This window comes from Stegodyphus dumicola, chromosome 7, assembly GCF_044657685.1.
Source record: "Stegodyphus dumicola isolate Sdum_Otavi_A_Nest chromosome 7, ASM4465768v1".
Taxonomy (NCBI): Eukaryota; Metazoa; Arthropoda; class Arachnida; order Araneae; family Eresidae; genus Stegodyphus; species Stegodyphus dumicola.
This window is the reverse complement of record NC_140774.1, coordinates 124317117-124341336: the sequence shown is the minus strand read 5'-3', so window position 1 is coordinate 124341336 and position 24220 is coordinate 124317117. Positions and strand designations below refer to the sequence as shown.

General features: G+C 30.7%; 1 protein-coding gene across 1 annotated transcript in view; it reads right to left on the bottom strand.

The window, feature by feature from the left end:
• wap (DDB1 and CUL4 associated factor wap) overlaps window positions 1–24220 on the bottom strand; it is an 80008-nt gene that overhangs the window by 6449 nt on the left and 49339 nt on the right. Inside the window, exon 7 of the mRNA XM_035374481.2 lies at window positions 20337–20454. Coding sequence (XP_035230372.1) covers window positions 20337–20454 — 118 coding nt within the window. The remainder of the gene's footprint in view (window positions 1–20336; window positions 20455–24220) is intronic.

Below are 24220 nucleotides of genomic sequence, written 5' to 3'. Positions count from 1 at the left end.
ACATAAATGAAATTCCAGTACGAACAGTTTAGTAAATAGATCAAACATAAAACACATGCTTCATGACTAATTATTACTATGACTGATGAAAACACTGAGGAGGAAAATTTATATTTCTGAGATAAGTACACAACTGAGATAAACGATCTTCCATACTATAATTTATCATCACTTACAGAAGTAAAGTACTTTTATTTTCACTATTTTTTTAATGGCAGTTGCCAGGAACTGTAAGAAATGTAAATAGCAGCTGATGTACTAATAAAAAAAAAAGCTGATGTGTACACCATACGACTTCCTTATACAAAATATTAAATTATACCCACTTTTCTCTGCATTTCATTTAAACTAATTGAATTGAATTAAATCTACTTCGTCAATAGCACATAAACCACAACAGAATAAATGCACTCTTTAAAATTCACTACATTTATTTACTACAGCGACACTCTGGCACTAGGTTCACTTAACAGCATTAAATCTCATTTATTTTATAACTCAGAATGCATAAAAATTATAAATTATATCATCTGACAAATTACCTAACCATAGCCACATGTTCTATTCAAATGTTATAATAAATCTAAAAAGGTGTACAAAAGAAATTAAGCAGATAAAAAGAAACAGTTTTTCACAGATGATTCAGTGGCACTTACCTATTGCGCTACTTGTAAACATTCTCCTCTGTCTAAGACAGGCTGGCGACAATATTTGTTGCTAATATGAAGCACTTATTTCCTCGGATTTCATTAGAGATATATTTCTCATTCAATTAATTCAGTTCTCACTTTGTGTCAAGGCAAAAATACATAAAATCTCCAAATACTTTCATTAAAAATTGAAAGATATAGAAAATAATAAAACAACAAGTGCAGTTGCAAAAACAAGCAATTTGGCCAGCAGGCAAAAAGGCATATTTTTCGGTGCACAAAACTAAGTTTCCTTTTGGTGCCACTCAGCAAAAAGACACTGAACATGCAGAAAGAATTAATTCACAATTCTGCTAAGTTTCACATGTAAAAAAAAAAAAAAATATGGCTGCTTTGGTTAAAAAAAATAAAAAAAATAAAAAAATCATTCATTGGATTCTTATGTGTATCATTCATTGGAGTGGTGACTGTGGTAGAAGGACGTACTTTTTTAGTGCTCTTATTTTTGCCATGCTGAATTATCGCTTCTGTAGCTGTACCTGAAGGAACAACAAAAATGTCCTTGTTTCTTTGATGTAAGTGACGATGAGCTAAGCAAGGATTCCGAAAGATCGTTTCAGTCAACAAAGTCATCTCAACCTCTCCCGTACAGAAAGCAAGATCTCCTGGTCTCTAATAACTCCAAGAAAGGTAAGAAAAAGAAGGGACAATCAAAGTCTGATGCTGAACCAGATAAAACTGATATAGCTGAGGAACTGATGGAGGATGAAATAGAAAGACTGATACGTGAACATGGTGCTGATAGTGTCATCGCTGCTCTGGGGAAAACTAACCTCTTCATGCAAACAAAAACTGTCTTTAAAAATGATCGAAAGCTGAAAAATGTGCAAAGGATGAACATACCTAAAATAAAAGAATGCCGAAAAAGCCACGACAAAATGAAGAAACCTCGTCTAATGATTTGGAAGCTGATACTGAATAGAAATTTTTGCAAAACCCTGCTAAAAGCACTGCAGTTATGGAACCGATGTAAATCAGCCAGGATAACCGATTCAAGACTCTGGAAAGCAAAAATCCTGAAAGTGAAGAGGGCGAAGCGTCAGCAGTGAAAATGCCTCCCCTTCATTGTGTTCACGAGCAACTTTGTCGATTGGCTGAAAATTTATAAACATTTCAATGGAACTGTTCCAAGACTCACGAATCCGGCATGAAAAATAAGACTATTCATGTGCATGTTAAAAATCCTACGGACTTTAAGACAATGACAAATCTGTTAAGTGAAAACAATATTCTGTTTCACACGTTCCAGCCTCAAAGTGAAAAGAATATTAGAGTGATTTTGTAGAACCTCCCCTCCTCTATCAAAAATCATGTCCCAAGAAACCTGATGAAAAGCCTCACTGTATTTTTTGTAACAAGGAAAACGTATGCAGCTATTGCAGGTGCAAGGCCTACAAAGCAAAATTTGAAAGGAAAAATAATCAGAAATCCCAGTAAAAGCCAGCTACCGAGATTACGCTTCCGAACTTTCTAAAGCCAAAACTCAGCCAGCCTAGAAAGAAGGTAAAGCACTCTTTATTAAAAAAATTAAGACTAAGCAGAAACCAGCTCCCAGCAACTTCAATGAAGTTTTCACATCGATTTTTAATCACAAAATCCAAGAACTTTTAAGACTATTTCTGAAATTATGAGTTACATCCAGAATGCCAACTTCCCAGCAGAGAAGTTACATGTGGGACTGAAAGCTGTTCAGAAGATAATCAAGTTTGTTGAAAGAAATTAAGTGTGTGTTAAAGGACTTTGTTCTTCGATCTTTACTCACCAGTTTGACGGCTCCTGGGCCTGCACTAGGGATTGCAATTTCGGACCAAAAGTTCAATACCGCTATTCAGTATTTTCTAGATCTTAATACTGGGATACCAGTTTTAATACTGGTAGTAGGAATTTTAGAAAAAGAAAGAAAACATGGGTGTTTCTTTGTTTTATTTGCCAGTTTTATTACAGAGTAAATATCACAAAAATTTATTAGTAACTTATAAATTATAACAGTATATAAAGAATCACATAATAATAATAATAATAATAATAATAATAAAGAAAGAAACAAGGAACACCTTATGTATTTAAATCACAAAAAAGTTTAAATACCACTATTCAGTCTTTGGTACTATTACAAGTTTTTGAAATGTGATCTTAAAAAACATAATGCATCAATTGTACTGCCATTAAGCCTGGAACATAATTTTGTGCAAACATTACCAGCTGTCGAAAATGCTCTTTCAGCATCTATGCTAGTTGGCGGTACTGTTAGCAATGCCAGATATGTTTTTCCCAAGTATTTACCTCTAAATCCCTCATCTCCAAATAAATAGATTTCTCGTTGAATGGTTTTGCATATAACTGATTTCTGTATTGTATTTAGGTTTGCTGAAATTTTTTTAGTTATCACTAATTATAATTTTTGTTCAACAGACAATTCCTTTTCACTATTAATATTAGTGTCATCATCATCATCTTCGATAACTGTACGGATTTCTTTTGAATGTGGATAGGTTTGTGGGTAAAAGATTTTAAGAAAATTTACTATAAACTTGATCAAATTTGATTTGGTTAGTCTGTACGATTTTTCAATGTAATATATAATTCTTCAGATTAATTAATTAAGGTGTTGTGTGCTGTTCTTCCAGTGACTGCAACATGAAATTTATTGTTGCATTAGATGTTAATAAATTAGAATCTCACCAACATAACGGCTCTACAGCCAGTTTTATTGGAAGTAGAACTGATACAGTTCTGGATATTAAGTCGAATTCGTTATCGGAAAAATTAATTTGTAGGTTTAAGTCGATTATTGCTTTTTGGATTGGATTTTTCAGTTTCAAAAATCATTCCATCATTAGAAGTAAATTGTTCCAACGTGTTTTATAATATAATATTAACATATGTTCTGTTTCATTTTCAGTTAGTATATATTTTTGTAATAAGGCACTTTTTGTACGGTAATGTTTAAATAACTTAACAATTTTTCAAATTTTATTCATCCTCATTAGCAATATCTTCTTAAACAATTACATTGTCCTTATCTTCATTGTCAGTATCACTCTCTTCAAAGTCTGAATTAGAAATTTCTAAATCCACAGTATTTTGGGTTCTTCTGTTCTTTATTTTTTTGGTATAATACATCTATTACTCCTAACTGAATTCCATGAGATACCACAATTCCTGATTTGCACCAATCAGCTTTCCAACTTTTTTCACAACTGTTGCTCCATTAGTCATTATGGATACAATATCGTCTTTCAGGGATAATCCATGTTTCCCCAATTTAGATTTAAACGCTTCCACATATTTTTTGGTGGCATACTTCCCGAGGCATGTGTAAGTCTTATATTCCAATTTTTTTTTTCCTGAATGAATATTAATATTTAAATAGCATCTATTTCTTACACTTGTCCATTCATCAAATGTAAGACTAAATTTTTCACCATATACTTTTAATTGTATTACCCCATGTTAAAAAAGAACTGTGAACACCATTACTATGGTTTATAACAGTTCTTCTTATAGTGTTAATCGATGTTGGCAGATTTTCAAAATAATCGAAAATCCCTGATGGCTTGGGCTTAGAAAATGTGCTTAAATTTGTATCTTCATTATGATTAGATTCATTCTCTAACAAATTTGTACCATGTTTCATTTTTAAATGTGTATGGAGTCCACTCGCATTTTCTCCATTCACTTTAATAACTCTCTAACATTTTTTACATTGTGCCACCATATTCTTTTCATCACATAAATAATGAAACCAAACCAAAGTATCATCAACAGATTATTTTATGTTCTTTAAAATTATTCTTATTCATTATTATGGGTTTATTAATTATGAGTATATAATAAATCTGAAAAATATTTTGATACCTAAAGTATGATATGCAAATACAACGTGAATAACAAACTCACCAATTTAAAAAATTTTAAAAATATATAATTTTTTAAAAATATTACGCACTTTCTTCATAACTACAACCTTGTTTTCACAGATACAAATATCAGACTATGAATCACGTGTGTGTCACATCACTCTGAGCTGTAATAGGACAAGACAGTTTTGGCTTGCCTCTTTACAAGATTCACATATTGTATCACTTCTCTAGACTGCACGATGCAATTTTTGATTAATTTTGCCCATTAGGGAGACATAAAAACAAAAATATATATTATTTTTCTATATTGACGACTTCTAAACATATAGTGGAAACAATTTTTAAAATTTCTAGTAAATACTGAAAAAATGGTACTTAAACTTGTGAATACCACTATTACAAAATATTAAAAATGGCTCAAAATACCGGTATTCGGCGTCCCAATATAGCAGTATTGCAATCCCTAGCCTGCACTTACTAAGTCATTTTTTACTTATTTTACTATTTGCTCCTAAACGTAATTGTTAGTTTAGTTCTACAATTTATCTGCATCCTCTACTTATTATTTTATTTAAATGTTTGAGATTTTAGTCTGGTTATTTTCCATGTCATAATTCGAAACTTTAAACATGTTCTACAATGGGTAGTAGTGCCTCAGGTGTCTCAAACACCGCTCTTATGAAAGGCAATTGTAAAAAAATAAGGCTTAGCCGCACTTAAACAACTTTTAAATTGTTGATAATTCTACAAATATGGCATGCAGATTAACTAGAGGCATAAAAACTTTAACCGGAAGATAAGAACAACATAATTCAATCATTTTTAAAGCAAAAAATGCATGATTTACTAACATATAAGGAAAAAAAAACCTGAGCTCACTGAGCTGAGTAACAGAATGGGTGAGCCACAGCTTTTGGTAACTTTTTGGCGAGCTAATTACAATTTCTCTTCTCATATATAGATAAAATATATATATCAGATATATATACCACAATTATCAGAGTGGGTGTGTATATATATATATATATACACTTTTACTGCAACCAATTGTAATGAAAAAAGGAGGTGAAAATCTACATTTTATACCAGTGCTATATACAAAATTTCAACATTCTGAAGCAACTTGTTTTTGAGTTATGCGAGATACGTACGTACGCACATACAGACACAGCGAAAAAATCTCTTCTGAATCCATTTCAAATTAGTTTTATAATTTGTTTGGGGAAAGTATCATCAACAGATTTTTTTATGTTCTTTAAATTTATTCTTATTCATTATTATGTGTTTATTAATTATGAGTATATAAAAAATCTGAAAAACTCTAAAGTATGATATGCAAATACAACGTGAATAACAAAATCACAAATTTTAAAAATATCGACATTTTTCGAAATATTATCTTTATATTTTTAAACAATATATGTCCTTTATTCTGTCCCTACATACAGATGTCATGCTAAAAACATTGTTAAATTCCATTTGATAATGGTCAAAATGGATATTTTCATTGAAATATGGTACCCAGAATTTTTCGTGATTATACTTCCTTTACTTTGTACAAAGAAGTAAAACCATAACATTTTACGACTTATAGCTTTAAAGTTTCAAAATTGGAATATCTAAAAATTATATGTTATATTTTTAACAAATAATTTAATTAAAAATTCACTTGATATCAGATGTATGAAAATTTCATAACATTTCTGAGGTATAATATTAAAGGATGTAATAGCACCAAATAGTTTGCCAATGCCAATGATTTCAAATTATGGAGTAACTATGGTTTAAGACCATTTACCTCCTCATCAGAATTAAATAAAGTGAGCAAAAATAAGAAAATTGCATAAATTAGTTTACTTGATGCGAGCTAGAGGGAGACATATGCTCAAGAAAGGCTAGGGATAGAGATAAATATACATAATTAATAAAATGAAATTTTAGTTTTTATAATCATTTTACAAAATTTTAAACTTTTTTGTAGTTTTATTATTTAAGATTTTTATTTTATTTCATTTTATTTTATTTTTTTAATAGTTTTTTATACACAATACAAACACTAAAGCAAAAAGGGGATAGGAAAGATTTTACAATTAATAGGCTCATTGGCATGTGGCTTAATGTAATAGTACAAATATAGCAAGGTAATCACGAGAAAATATTCAAGGCAGAAGTAAATTCTGCAGTAAGATGCTATTTTTAAAATAGCAGATTGGTAATTATGTAAAAGGCCACTTTTCTGGTTAGTGTGAGCAAATTATAGCAAAGATGGATAAGCTATTGGCATATTATGGCAACGTAACAAGAGATGTTCTTTCCTTCACGGAGGCTGGGCTGGAACTGAAGTTGGAGGGGCGTGGTTTCGCCTTTTAGCTGGTGGAAAGATGTTGTATTCCCGGTCAATAATAGAGCAAGGATGCTTCTGAGAGCTGCATATTGCAGGAACGTAGGCAGGCAGTTGTTGAAGTACACAATTATTAATCTGTTCAATTTTGAGAAATAAATTTTGACTAAGTTTTTTAATTTCAACGTCAATGGATTTAATACTGAAATCCGAGTGAATTACATCTGAACGGACGTACCAGGGTGCATTTAGAATCATATGTAGGGTATTACTTTGAAAAGATTGAAGTTTTTTCACACGAGTCTTAGCTGCAGTGCCCCAAATAATGCATGCGTATGATATAATTGGTCTAAAATAGATGTGTAGAGAAGAGCTTTGTTTTTGATGGACAGTTGGCTGTTACGAGCTAAAAGTGGGTACAGTTGGGATCTGACTCCCTTTGCTTTTTTGATCATATTATCAATCTGAAGGTGCCAGATTAATTTGGAATCAAGTATAACACCAAGATACTTGTAAGAATTAGTCCAGGGAACATAATCGTTAAAGAACTTTATGTTAATGGTTGGGTATGGGAGGGAAGCTCGTTTAAAAATCATAGCAGCACATTTAGTGACATTAATTTTTATTTTCCAAGTAATGAGGCTTGAGAGATAACTCTGAATATTATGAACCAATCTGTCCAGGTGTTTGTGTCTTGCTAGGATGGCCGTGTCATCTGCATAGAGAGCTAGGGTGACACTGGGTGATTTTGGTATGTCATTAATAAATAAACTGAACAAAGCTGGTCCTGAAAGACTACCTTGGGCTACACCACTAAGGATTGGACGGGGAGTTGAAATGAAAGAATTAACTCATACAAAGAACGATCTATTAGTGAGATACGAGTTAATTATGTGAACGAAATGAGGCGAAAGATCAAGTTGTGTGAGCTTGATAATAATATCAATTATTATATGCCAAGTCCTATCAAATGTTTTGGCGATGTCAAGAAAAAGTGCACCTGTAAGCATTTTGCTATGAAACCCCTTATGAATGAACTCCACTGTCCTCAGCAGCTGGTGCATAGTGCAGTGTTTTGCTCGGAATCCAAATTGTTCGTCAATAAGGACTTTTATAGAGAAAATCATTCAGGTGTTTAAGTAGCACAAATTCATAAATCTTAGATAATGAAGATAGGAGGCTGATAGGTCTGTAATTTTGAGGATTTGAGTGGCACTGGCCAGGTTTTGGAATCGGCACTATAAGTGCGCACTTCCAGCTTTGAGAAAAATAGCAATGCAGGATCATATAATTTATAAGCATATCTAGGAAAAATAGATAATTGGTGGGTAAAAATTTAATCATGCGATTAGAAATAGAATCCAACCCTGGAGCCTTTTTTAGGTTTGAGCTTAGCAATATATTCGCTAACTTCGCTCATGGTTGTGTATTGTATTTTTCTCTGAAAGGGAGAGGAAAAGAAACGTTCAACATCCTGTTGGAAGGAATTTGTGGTGTTAGCAAAACTCCTTCGTTATGTGGTGTAAATTGAGTTTGGAGACTATCGCCGTATAGTTCTACTTTCTCCATGTCTATGTGAGCCATCACTGTGACTTTTGATAAAGACGGAATGCGAGTTTTAGGTTTGCGTACCCTGGCAGATGCATGCCAAAGTCTGTTGTCATTGGTCATTAAGGACTGAACAAAGATGAAAGAAAAGAGTATTGTGTTTGGAAGAATTGGTCGCAAGACACCTTGACTTCATTGTGGAGGACACGAAGTTGTAATTTTAAGCCAGGACTCATGTCTTTGCCAAAGTCTCCGAACCTTTTTCTTTTCACGAATTTTAACTGACTTAAAGTCAAACAAAAGTCTTTCAACTGAATTAAAATCATGAGCTGAATGTCTTTCAGTTTAAAAATAATTAAGGCACAGCAACTCTAAAATATCTGCTGTGGACACAACTTCCTTGTCTATTGAATTATAACCCATATTTTCCTGCCCTTCATTTAAACTTATTTCCTACAATTTCATTACAGACATATTTCTTACTAATTCAATTGAGTTCTTACTTCACAAATACATAAAAATTCAAAAGCTCTTCATTAAAAATTGTAAACTACAGAAAAACCTAAAACAAAAAATACAGTTAAAAAAAAGTCCAAAGGGACATTGTCCCTGAAGGATTGACTATAGTTTTCATTTGGGCATTTTGCGTCGAATTACTTTAAAACGCGTATCACTTTTCAAATTGTTGCTGCCAAATGTTAGAGCCCAGCATTATATTTAAAGAAATTAAATAATGAAGAATCTGCATAAATGTATGTATGTTTCTCGCATTGTCATAAAACAACGATACCTAGAGCCAACCAATTTTGAATGACGTAATCCTACTGCGAATATGGGCATCTGAAAGCCCAAATTTGAAATTTGGAATTTTTTATTATCAATTTTCTATTTTGTAAAACTTAAATGAATTTTTGGTTTTAAATTCAATGACTTAAAAGCGAGCAATCGCAACACTCTATGGGGCGGGGTCTTTTTATCTCCAGCGTGCAGAACTTTGTATCGAAAATTCTAAAGATATGCTCCTTTTAAAATTATTCTGCAACATTGCTGTTGAATGTTGAACTGAATTTTATGGTTTAAGTGCAAAGAACGTGATATTTAATAAATAAAGATAACACACAAAACATTAATAAATGCCCCTTTGGACGTAATTTAAAATCTGAAATCTTTCGCTTTTTTTTTAAACAATTAAAATTAGTTTCTCTTCAAAAACATGGCCTCTGTGTGCAGAAAGACATTAAAGATGGTGCACAAACTGACTTAATTCACCATTCTACTAAGTGTTTTTCAACTGTAAACAAAAGGTGGTCTCCTTAGAGGCACTTAAACTTTTAAATTGTTGAAATTCTACAACTATTGCATGCAAACTAACTAAAGGCATAAAACGCTTAATGAGAACATAATTCAATCACATTTAAAGCAAAAAATGCATAATTTATCAACATAAAAGAATAAAAAACTGAGCTCGCCTAGCCAGGTAATAAAGTGGATATATACATATGTAATACGTTTGGTGCAACCAATTGTAAGTAAAAAAGGAGGTGCACAAGTAGATATTATAGCAGTCCCATATATGAAATTTCAACATTCAACGGCTACGTTTTTGAGATATACAAGATACATACTTAGATTCATTTTGGACATACTAATTCATACGGATATGCTGATGACACGAAAAAATCTCATCTGACTTTCAAACCATTTTACAATCCATTTTGGAATAAAGAGTCTTTTAGTCTGTCTGTAGGTATACATGTTATGCAAAAACATCGTTCAAATGGATTCACACGTATAATACCGTGCTAGGAATACCTTTTCATTTTCAGTCTGCAAGATATATCCTTGGTGAAAATGTACATGGCAGTTCCTCTATTAAATTATAATTATCTGATGCAGACACCATATGATTTCTTTGTATGGCCTATTAAATTATACACATTTCTTTCTGCATTTCATTTAAACTTATTTCCTCAAAGTTTCATTAGATATATATTTCTCATTCAATTAATTCAGTTCTCACTTCGTGGCAAAGCAAAAATACATAAAAATTCTAAGCATTTTCATTAAAATTTATTCAATTTACAATTAAAATTAGAGTTTCTAAGTAAAAACAAGAAATTTGGCTAGCAAGCAGAAAGACAGATTTTTCTGCGCACAGAACTGAAAATTTACTTTTGGCCCCCTCGGGAAAAAAGACATTAAAGTTGGTGTCCAAATTGACTTAATGCACCATTCTACAAAGAGTTTCAAACATAACCAAAAGGCTGCCTAGTTAATCTTAACTTAAACTTTAAACTGTCCATAATTCTACGACTACTGCATGCAGATTAACCAAAGGCAAAAAAACCTAACTGGAGCATACAAATAACATAATTCAATCACTTTTTAAAGCAAAAACTGTATAATTTACCATCATATAAGAATAAAAAATATGATGTGTACACCACATGGCTTCCTTGTATGGAATATTAAATTATATGCATTTTTTCTTGCATTTCATTTAAACTTATTGGATTGAATTAAATATACTTCGTCGACAGCACATAAACCACAATAGAATAAATGCACTCTTTAAAAATTCGCTATATTTGTTTACCACAGTGACATTCTGGTGCTAGATTCCCTTTCATTCATTTTATAACTCAGAATGCACAAAATTTATTTCATTTGATGAATTATCTAATCGTTGCCACATCACATGTTCTGTTCAAATACTATAATAAATCTAAAATGATGTATAAAAGAAATTAAACAAACAAAAAGAAAGAAACAGTTTTCCACAGACAATTCAGTATTTCTCATTCAATTCTCACTTCACGACAAGGCAAAAATACATAAAAACTCAAATTATCTGTATTAAAAATTACGAAGTAAATCTTAAACACTTATTTCCTCAAATAAATTCCAGAACGAATTAAGCCTGATTTAATTCGCAGTAATAAATTTGTTCTTGCGAAGCTTAGTTTCTCTAGATTGGCAACAAATCCACTATACACGTTTCAAATGTAAACAAACATGGCCACCATGGTAATCAAAAATGAGGCTTAGCAACACTTAAAAAACATTTCTATTGTTGATAATTCCCCAATTATCACATGCAGGTTAACTAAACACATAAAAATCTTAACCAGAACAACATAACTCAATCATTTTTAAAGTTTAAAAAAAAAAAAAAAAAAAAAAAAATGCACGATTTTTTACAAACATATAAGAATAAAGAAACTAAGCTCATTGAGTTGAGTAACAGAGTGAATTGCTGTATATATACATATATATTATATATATACAGTCAAAAGTCGTTAATTCGGACACCCATAATTCGGAATGATCTATAATCTGGACCTCAAAACTAAAAACTTTCTGCACATGCACCGCGTTGACACATGCGCATAGGTGTTTACGCGTGCGCGTAAGACCTTTTAAGACTGCGCATATGAGTGTGCACAAATGCAGAATACGTTTTCGCGTGCGCGTTTTATGTATAATGGACGTATAAGCTAAAATTATCTAATTATCTATTTCAGTTAATGTTGATGATTGCGTTGTTCCTTAATTTTCGAATTGGATCCGGCTTATTATTTTTTGCAGACTGTAAGAGCAATTTTATAAAAGTAAGCTTAAACTTTCGATTATATCAAATAGAATTTCCAATATATATTTGTTAATATGTAAAGGATCTAAAGCGAAAGTATGTTTTGAAATCCGAAATCTTTTTATCAATTGCACGCTGCTCCGCGGGGGGATCGCCACGGCGGGCGCGTAATGAATTGGAAGTTGATCTGTCAGCACTATCCTTATCTTCAGCGCAGATGTTTTTATTTTATTTGGCTTATAATTCCTTACCAAATGTAGTATTTCATCTCGATATGCTCCATCTTTGATATGATTTAAAACAAGTTCCTCGTCATTATAATTCGCTTTCGATAGCGAAGAAAGTGACAGAGGTTACTGAAAACGAAAAAATTTCGATTGACAAATTAGTCGGTGTTCTCGACATAGCAATTATAGGACATGAACAGCGGAACTTTGTAACCGAACAAGAAATTATGTCTGTTTATAGAATTAAAGAGAAAGTATTATCAAATAAAAAACGAAGCAACTTAAACAACTTACATTAAAAGAAATGTTTAATAAAGTAAACAAATAAATATTAAGCTTTTTCTTTTTGCAAATTTTGATACCCTTTAGATCATAATTGTTCTTTATTTCATAAATTACGGTTTCATATCTTTAATTTTAGAATTTCTGCATGCCATCTTACGAGATTTAAACTGATGATCTATAATCCGGAAAAATCGATAAACCGGAATCGCCGAAGTCCCGACGAGTCCGGATTAACGACTTTTGACTGTATATATAATATATATAGCATACATGTATTTACATTTAACAAACATTTCTCTATTCATAAAAAGCAAATTTAAAGTTAATTAAATTTTTAATGAAATTGAATTATAAATAAATGATTAATTATTATTGCTGCAAACTAATCTACAATATCATTTAAATTCTGAGAGCACATGTAAATCAAGTGCAAGTATCAAAATCTATGAATATATAATTCCGATAAATTTTTTAATCCTAAAAATTTATAAAAGTGCTTAGGTGAATAATTGTTGAGCAGGCAGGAGACAGACTTATTAAGGGGAAGTTGCCTCCAAACCTAACTCTTCAATTATTCAATTCGTGTTTTGTCATCCATGTAGGCAAGGATAAAAGGAAAAATCAAAACCAAAAGTAAAACCAAATGTTGTGAATTACTAAAAAGAAATTTAAACAAGTTAAAACAAGTATAATTTTGAGAAATTATCAAATAAAGACTAGAATTAAAATAAAAGTCAATAAGGTAGAAGATCAAATTTTTTAGAAAATCAAAGTAATTTAGAAACTCTTGCCTACAAAAAACGTTCCCGACACGAATTATACATATAAATCAAAAAGAAACTAGATACTATTTATAAAAAATACACAAATAATACAAAAAAGGCAAGTAAATAATAAGTCTTAATTTAACTCAACAACTATATTTGTATTTGGACAGTGGAACAGCATGCCAAACTAAGTGATGTAAAGTAGTGTATTTGTTCTAACTTTATAAATAGAGGGCACTAATATAATACGGTACAAAGTAAAACACAATAACACGTCGAACAAATACTAATTCAGAAGTCAAACAACAAAAATCAGCGTTCTAGTTTCGACAAAACCGCAAATGAACATACTAGGCCTTGGAAATTTTGAAAATATAACACTGACTTTTGTTGTTTGACTTCTGAACAGTACAAAGTCTTTAATCCAGACATACATAATCCTGACATCAAAGCTACAAACTTTCTGTGCATGCGTAAACACATAATACCTTTATGCATGAACATAATACATTTACGTATGCGCATAATACATTTACGCGTTTAATGTATAATGGACGGTATAAGATAGGCTAAAATTATCTAATTATCTATTTCAGTTAATGTTGCAGATTGCGTTGTTCCTTAATCTTCTAATTGGATACGGCTTATTATTTTTTGCAGACTGTTAGAGCAATTTTATAAAAAGTAAGCTTGAACTTCCGAATATGTCAAAAAGAGTTTTCGATTCTGGAGCTGCCAAAGGATAACAAAGCGAAAGCATGTTTCAATGGCCATCAAACAAAAAAATGGATTTGCTGCATAAAAATTGGTAAAGGCATATCCTTTGTTTCTCCAACCATTCCGAAATCTGTTTATCAATTTCAAACTGCTGGGAGTCGCGGCGCGCAATGAACTGGAAGTTGATCTGTCAGCATTATTCTTATCTTCAGGGCAGAAGTTTTTATTTTATTTGGCTTATAATTCCTTACTAAATGTAGTATGTACTTGATGTACTCCGTCTTTGATATGATTTAAATCAAATTCCTCGTCATTATAAATATCACCAATGCACATCAAATAGTTTTCTGGTTGCAATTTTCTAATTTCGACTATGCGTAATGTATGCCTTACGCATGAGCACATATAAAGAAATGTTTAATAAAGTAAACAAATAAATATCAAGCCTTTTTTTGTAAATTTTGATACCCTTTAGATAATAATTGCTCTTTATTTCATAAATTACAGTTTCATATTTTTAATTTTATAATTTCTGCATGCCATCTTACAGATTTAAATTGATAATCTATAATCCGGAAAAACCCCTAATTCGGAATCGCCAAATTCCCAACGAGTCCGGATTAAAGACTTTGTACGGTATATACATATATTTACATACCTTTGGTGCACCTGATTGCTACCAAAATGCGAGGTGCACATCTATATATTATAGCAGTCCTACATACAAAATCTCTTTAGAATTCCTTTTAAACGAGTTCGATAATTTTTTGGGTGAAAACGAGTTCTTTATTCTGCCCTTACGTACAAATGTCATGCAAAAACATCGTTAAATTGCATTTTATAGCGGTAAAAATGGCTATTTTCGTTGAAATATGACACCCAAAATTTTTCGTGAATACAATACTTCCTTTTTACTTCGTACAAGGAAGTAAAAAATTGAGCTCACTAAGCCAGGTAACAGCATTGGTATATATATTATTCCAAGTATTTCGGCACAACATGCGCCTGAAAATTGATGAGTATAGACAAAAAGTAACACATTTAGAACCAATTTCACAGACCAAAAAGAAGAGAAATTCGATACCAATAAATTTCAAAATACCCTATAAATATGTAAAATAAGAATCAAAGAAATGCAAAAAACTAAAATGTAAAAATTACAAAAGTCAGAAAAAATACAAACGAGGAGGAATTCAATCAAATCCGATATAACATTACCAAGAGGAGGATACATCGGACTCTACTGCAATACCCCATCCACTTGAAATTTTTACCTTTTGCATATATATATATGTGTGTGTGTGTGTGTGTGTTTAGTGTGAACGATTGCAACCAAAAAAGGAGGTGCACAACTACATGTTATAACAGTTCCATATACATAATTTGAATGTTTTACAGCTACTCATTTTTGAGTTATACACGACACATACGTACATATGTCACGAAAAAAATGTCTTCTGAATATGTTTTGGAAAAAAAAGAGCCTTTTATTCTGTCTGCATGTACAGATGATGTACAAAAACATCGTTCAAATGGATTTCAGAGCCATCAAAATGGATATTTTCATTTACTATGATACCCAAAATTTTTTGTAATTACAATACTTCCTTTATGTTGGACAAGGAAGTAAAAAAATGGTACAGTTCTATATCTCTCGTTCTACTGCGTCAATTGATGAAATTCAACTTGCATTTTTCATGTCTCAAAAGCAAGACTTACGATACATAATAGATTTATATACAGCACTGTTCTAATATATATATATATTGATACAAATTTTGGGTATCAAATGAAATTGCATGCCAATTTTTTCCCTATTTTGACTCGACAATTCAAATTTTGCAAAAAACTTACAGAAATTTAAAAATTTATCTCGGTGCACTTCTTTCAGTTGGTGACAACAATAATTTACTTAGCAAAAATTCTTAATTTATGGTAACCTGTTATACTTCCATTTTCATTGCACATCAGCAGAAAAAAAAAAAGATGCATCATATAGTCTTTCAAATAATTTTGTTTGTATTATATTTTTATTTTGTTTGTATTATATTTTTTGTTTTTTTCCCTTTTTAGAATTTCATTTTAATTGTTTGAGTTGCAAGGCTGAATTGTGTTTTTTCAAATAAATATTTTAAAATTTTCTATTTATTCATTTGAACTGTGTATTTTGAGAATATTTATTAATACAAATTTTAGAGAGTTTGATTTTATTTGACTTGTGAATTTTCTGTTTCAAAAAAATACTTCGCGATCTTCACTACGATGCATTTGACACTTGCATATACTGAACAAGAAAATACCCTAAAGCACAGTTAATAATCTTTCAATGAGGCATTCAGAAAAAATACATAAATGAAAAAGATGTATAACCGATGTTTTAATTTAAAATGAGTTATATACATTGCTTTACATAGTTTTATTTGTGCCACAGCTTTAAATTATTTTATCTTTTTTTAGTTTCTTAAAATATTATTCATACTAGTCATATATTTTTTTGAAATAGCAAGAATTAAAACAGAATAAGATTAGAAATTTTTTTATTTTTTATTTTAAATTTTAAGAAAATATTAAATTTTATGCAAAAAATATTTTCTTAATGCCTTGTCATTTTATTTCAAGCATTCTGTAAATATATAAAAAATCATCCATAATTTTTTTGTTCACCATGTACCACAAACAATTTCAACATCTTGGTATTTTAGACATTAATGTAAGTAAAGGTGTCGCTTTCTGTTTCATCAATACTTGGTCAGAAGCAACTTTTATCAAGCTAGGAAAGCAACTTTTATCATGCTACTGAATATCTTTAAAAGATAGTCATTCTGAAGGCAGAGATGAAAGTGGTTTCATCAGTAGGAAAAGTGTCTTTTAATGATACATAAACATCCTTGGATAAATTCTTGAATCATCAACTAATTCGACTAAGACTTCTTGGGATTCTCTATTTATGATACGATATGTTTTACAATGTAATTTTAAAAAATAGTCACCCTTCTCTTTTATATGTGACATTTCTTGTCTTTTCTGTTAGCACAGGCCTATTTGTTGCTCTTTCTTCAAATTTCCTTCTTTCTAAATTTGTTTTCAGTGTTGAACAAGAGTATAAAGATTTTTCAACAATTTCATTTTCATAAATTTTATATTCTTGTCAAACTCTTTCTGTGCATATTTTTGCCAATTATATTCTTCACTTGTATTTTTGTTGATTCTTTTTTCATTTCTTTATGTCTTGCCAAAATTTTCAGTTGCATCTTCAGGGAGATTGCTATCTGTTTTCTAGACATTTTAGCTGTCAATAAAGTTTAAAACAAAGCCCAGAGGAGAAATATTTGAGTTAAAACATTTTCTTCAAACAACAAAGGAATAAAGCATCTCACAAACGTTTTTAGTCAGCAGAAGGCACAACTTATTCTATAGACCTAGTGACCAAAATTCTTATATCAAGCAAAAGCAATCTAAATCATATTATTTTGATAACTTTTAATATCAATAATTTCCATATTAAAGAGCATATTTTTTTACATAATCTATAATAGTATTAAGGAAAACTAGCAACTTGAAACATTTTTTGTCAGAGGATTAATGTAATATTTCATATATTTTTACTAAAAGCTGGGACATCACCCAAACTGTCGATCTCTTAAAACTTAATTTGTCTCATTAAATTTTAATTTGAAACTAATAGCTATAACACATGCATATACTTGCTTTTATGGAAAAATCTGATGTGTACACTACATGACTTCCTTGCATGCCTATTAAATTATAGGCATTTTTTGCTGCACATCATTTAAACTTATTCCCATAAATTATTCTAATTTAAATAATTGATCAGGCAAGCTGAAAATATCAAAAATCGCAAATTTTGAAATTAAATATTCCAGTCAATTTTTGTTGTATGGAGGTCAAATTTCTAGCATTTTTACTTTTCCATGACCAGTATAAATGACCTGGATATAACTTATAGGACCTGGAAGACCAAATTAAAAGTTAGATTTTGTTATTTGGGTATTTGCTCAAAACATTGCGGATGAAAACATCATGGAAAAAACAATGCAAGACGAAAACATTGCAGTACAAAACATCATGGGAGAAAAGAAAGCAAAGAGAAAACATTGCAGTTCTAAAACAACGTGATTGAAAAAAAAAAGCAGATAAAAAACTTTGCAGTTTAAAAACATTGGCGTTGAAAATAACGTGGTAAAAAATAAAGTATCTACAAATCATTGCATGACGATAACATCGCATACATGAGTTTTCAAATTTTAAAAGTTGTAACTGCATATTTGCATGATTTGGAAGTGCAAGATGGAAAGAGGTATTCTCTTAATTCTATATTTCATATTTTTGAATAAACTACTAAATTTTTACTGAAAAAATAAGAAGGAAACTTAAGCATTTAAAAACTGAAAATGAGTAGAAAATTAATGCAACTTATAGAACTTCATAGAATTTTAAATTTACACGGTTAACAAAAGTCATTAATGAATTAACCTTTTTTATAAAGTTTTAATGATAATTTTTTTATGAAGAATACAGTCTAAAATTCCTTAGAAAAAGAAAGCTAAATAACTGCATGAGGCTACCTGCATAAAAATTGCTTAGTTAATTTTAAAATTATTTTCCTTTACATTTGTTTATCTGATATTGTTTTCTTGAAAACTATATTTTGTTTTATTTCCATTTATCCTTAAAGTGTTGTTAACATTTTCATGCATAGCTGGCAATCAACTTTTTGGATGACGATTTGTTAGTTATGACAAAAATCATTTACATAATATGTCAGAGTATGGGATTTGAAAAACACATGTGTGCAATGTTATCATCAAGTGATGATTTGTAGGTACTTTATTTCTTACCACGATATTTTCAACGATGATGTTTTTAAACTACAAAGTATTTTATCCGCTTTATTTTCGACCATGGTATTTTGTACCATGATGTTTTAGAACTGTGATGTTTTCTCTTTGCTGTCTTTTCTCCCACGATGTTTTGTACAGCGACGTTTCGCCTTGCGTTCTTTTCTCTGCGATGTTATCAGCTGTAACCGTTATTTGTCCCCCCCTTTTTTTTTTAATTTGAAATTGCCAAAAACACTTTTATAATTGTAAGAATATGTCTACGATCAATGACTGCAAAAATAAAAGCCAGGTAAGATAGTGAATGTGATATATATATATTATATATATATAATATATATATATATACATACTTTTGGTACTGCCAATTGCAATAAACAGGGAAGGGGCACAATTAGATGTTATAGGAGTCCCACATACAAAATTTAAATGTTCTATGGCTAATCCAGTTTGAATATATGGTTGTAAAATAAAATTCAATACAATTTAAAATCTGTTTTAGATGAGTCCTTTATTCTACCCACATATACAGGCATCATACAAAACAATACTCAAAATGGAATTGGGAATGGTCAAAATGGATATTTTCATTAATATATGAAACTTGAAATTTTTCGAAGTAAAAAAAGGCAAAGAATCAATCTAAATATAAAGAGGTTTCAATCAGCCAAAACCGAAGCAACTTGAGACACAAAAAATGTAAACTGAATTCCATTAGTCAGCCCAGTAAAATGGAAGACATCGAGCAGTTTGCAATTTTTCTCTTCTTTTTTTGGAGGGGGGGGGTGGCTGTTCAATCTGAATTAAGGATGAATTTTGTTACTTAAGAGTGGCAAAACTCATAAAGAGTATCTGTGTAAGAAAAAGGATGCCTTCATGATGAGTTTTCTGGGGTGGGAAAGACTTATTTTACTTACACATGGTAAAAACATTGAAGCTCCAAAGAGTCCTCCATACAGCCACCTAAAACTGAATCTGAGATGACCTTACCCAAAACTGTTTCTGTGAGGAACCTGAACCTGGCAAATCTACAACCAGTTGTGAAACAAGTGATGTTTCGTAACAAACACTATACAGAAATCTGAAATCCTTTTTTCTAGAGGCTATTGATCTGTGAATTCATAATAAGCAATAAAAAAGTGTTCTACAGTTGATAGTGGCAATTGTCTTAAAATATAAGCAATTTATTAATCAAATGATGCCTAAATTTAGATTATACTAGTTGTTTAAATTCTTAAGTCTGGTTCTGGGTAAGTATTACTGCAGATTCTTAATTATCATCTTTTTTTAATACAACAGAACATTTTTTGCCTAGTTTGATTCGTTAAATATATTTAAAATAAAATTATAAGCTTTACTTATAACTTACAGCTTAAAAAATATCAATTTTAAAGCAATGTTATATAATAAAATCTCATCAACCTTACCAGCAGTACAAATATGACATGATGAATGGGGGGCCCATGCAATACCATTCACGCAAGCTCTGTGATTATTAAGTCTTGCAACAGGGGCACAAGGAGATCGAACATCCAAAATAATAACCTGTAAAACAGAAAGCATACTGACACTACAGAACAATAACTTAAAGACTTACTACATGTATGAAATATGACTATTTTCTAGTAGATTTCACTTCATAAATAAGTATGAATATATCAGGCAGTACCCTCCAAATCCATGCACATTTGATCAATTTAAGATTATGCTCACTTAAGCTAATAATATAAACATTTAAAAATGTATATTATTAATGTTTCATTAAATTAAAAACATACTACAAGGCATGAAGATTGTCGCTCAGGAAAATTTTAATAATTTAAAACAAGTTTAATTTTTAAATTAAGCAAACTTCAACTAGGATTCACATTGATTTTCAGGGAGGAAAAAATATTCTTGGTATATCCTGGAAATCTTGTTCAGATTTCTGTCTCTTTCTCTCCTCCCTTTTCTCCCCCCCCCCAAAAGAGATACAGAGAGCTTCTAATGCAAGCTGATAATGCATCCAGCTATTTTTAAAATAACTAAAATATGCCTGAACTTGTAAATTATGCTTCTTCTTACGGAAATCATAGTAAACTAAAAACACTAATTACAAAACTATCAATGTTTCTCCCTCACCTCAAAATTAATACATTAATACTAGTGAGAGTTCTCAGCTTTATTTAAAATTGTGATTAATTTACTTGACAATAATTAATAGAAATATAAATATGATATAATTAACATTAATTTTACAACATGAAAAATTCAATGATGTTAGCTCAGATTTTACCTCAGGCACCTAATACATTAAAAAGCAATTATCATTAGCAAATGGCAGTATTCATTGCCCAATTTAAATACACTAACTAAGATAAAAGTACTTAATGCAGAGGACTGTAATGTATTGAAAAGCCTTACTCGGCTTTTCAATACATTACTTATTTTTCTACCATAAAAAATATTCCATTTGTGTGTGGTGGGAGGCAGCAATATTTTTAGGACTTTGAATTCAAAATATTTTTTTCTCTTATAAACAAACTATAAAGATTTATTGATCATTACATTGTCAGCTTGTAGTAATTTTTAAATGTTGTTATAATATTTAAAACGGGCCAATTTAAAAATTTTGAGATACTGCAAGTAACGTGATTTAAACTAAATATGCCGTCAAAACAAATGAAAAAAATGAAATAATTCAAATAATTGTCTCCAGTTTATGTACATGTGTCTTAAACAGATTTCATATACGTGGGTTCTTTTGTTTTGCTATCACAATTCATTTTGTTTTGCTATCACAATTCATGTTAAAAAAAAACACATTTAATGAAACATTAATACATCTATAATATCATTCATCTATTAATACAACATCTATAACATCTCCTCTCATAAAACAAAGTGGCAACAGTTCTATCAATTTCACTCATGCAGTCAACAGCTAAAATTAGTGTGCGAGGAAAAATGTTAAGCTATGGATTTAAAATCCCAAATTTGGCCTTCCTGCTACGCATTAACCTTGACGACATTATTTTACTCTTGACATCATAAATCATTGGTATCTTATATCATCGTTGCCTTCGGTAAAAGCACCATCATCATGAATTCGCTGAAACCTGAAAAGAAATACGAAGAGAAAGAAAAAGATTGTGTGCTAAGGACAATATTGAACGGAAACATCTTAATTGTCCATCATCTTTGCAACTATAACATCATCAACAGTCCCTTCTATTTTTCAGAAAATTTCATCTAAATCAAAAAATATCTTCAAACTTTAACATTTTGGGAAAAGTTCATTTCATCTTAAAAATAACATTAACTGGAATAAAAGTCATTGTTAGGTGAAAAATCACAGTTGGGTTATCAGTTGTATCACTCCAGGTTTAAATGTCACACTCAGTATTTTTCTATACATCTTCTGCTTGGGCCCATAGTTTTATGTATCCAGCACATGCAGTTGTTTCTGTGGGTACTTCACGATCTCCTTCTTTTACAACATCACAGGTGTAATTATTCTTTATTTTGATAATCTTATATGGGCCTAAATACTTTGATTTTAACTTTAGGTTTGATCCAAATTGAGTTCTTTAGATTGCTACTAAATCATTAATTTCATAACATTTTGGAGAAGGTCTTCGAAAGTTGTGTTTTCTTTCTGCACCTTAAATATTTGTTTCTTTGCATTTTTCCAAAATTCTTGTCGTTAAATTTCAAAAGCATTTTTAATTTCTGCATCAATTATTCCTTTAAGATTAATATTTTCTGTTACAGAAATGTAATCAGTATCTGCTTGTAAAGTGGAAGCATTCCGTTTCCTTACTCAAGATATAAAAAAATCTTATGTGTACACCACATGACTTCCTTGTACGGAATATTAAATTATACGCATTTTTTCTTGCATTTCATTTAAATTTATTGGATTGAATTAAATCTACTTCGCCCACAGCGCATAAACCACAATAGAATAAATGCATTCTTTAAAATCAACTATATCTGTTTACCATATCGACACTCTGGAGTTAGGTTCACTTAACAGCGTTACATTTCGTCCATATTATAACTCAGAATGCACAAAATTTATATCATTTAAAGAACTATCTAATCGTTGCCACTTGTTCTATTCAAATACTATAATAAAGTTAGAATGATTTATAAAAGAAATTAAGCAAACAAAAAAGAAACAGTTTTTCACAGACGCTGAGTACTTCTCCTTCAATTAATTCAATTCTCACTTCGCGACAAGGCAAAAATAGATAAAACTCAAAATATCTGTATTAAAAATTACGAAGTAAATCTTAAACACTTATTTCCTCGAAAAAATTCCCGAAAGGATTAAGCATGATTTAATTCGCAATAATAAATGAAGGCGTTATCTTTATTGTTGTGAGGCTAAGTTTCTCTAGATTGGCAACAAATCCACCATTCCGCTGTTTCAAATGTAAATAAGCAATGACGGCCATCGAAAACCTTATTAGGCTTAGCGGCACTTAAACAACTTTAAAATTGTTAATTCTAAAAATATTGCATTCAGATTTACTAAAGGATAAAAACCTTAACCAGAAGGTAAGAACAACATAATTCAATCATTTTTAAAGCAAAAAATGTACAATTTACAAACATATAAGAGTAAAGAAACTGAGATCACTGAGCCGGGTAACAAGAGTGGATATATATATAAATATATTTATATATGTTTGGTGCAGCCGATTGCAACCAAAATACGAGGTTCACATCTACATGTTATAGCAGTCCTATATACAAAATTTCAACGTTCTGAGGCTACTCGTTTTTGAGTTATGTGAGATATGTACGAACGTATGCAGGTACGTACATACGTTCGTACAGACACCACGAAAAATTCTCTTCAGAATTCATTTTAAAACAGTTTTATAATTTTTTTGGAGGAAAAGAGTCTTTTATTCTGTTCTTACATACAGATATCACGCAAAAATATGCCTCCTGAAACTTTTCGTGATTACAATACTTCCTTTTTACTTTGTACAAGGAAGTAACTAACAGCTGATATTGCTTTAGAAAATCTTGTTTTGGGCTAGAAGGTTCTTCAAGGAATCATCTACACCTCTTATATGACCTTGTCTTAGGTTTAGTTGATTCGTAAGTTGAAGTCACACTTTAGATGGTGTTGGAAAAGCAACAGCACCACAAAGGTCTCCATAATGTTCCCAATCATCAGCCTCAAGAATTTCTCGCAAGTGACGAAATTTTTCATCGGTAATACACATCTTTCTTTCCAGTTCTGCTTGTTTGTCAGATAATCTCTTCTCCATCATTTTTCTCATGCGATCCTTTACAAAAGCTAGTATTTCTT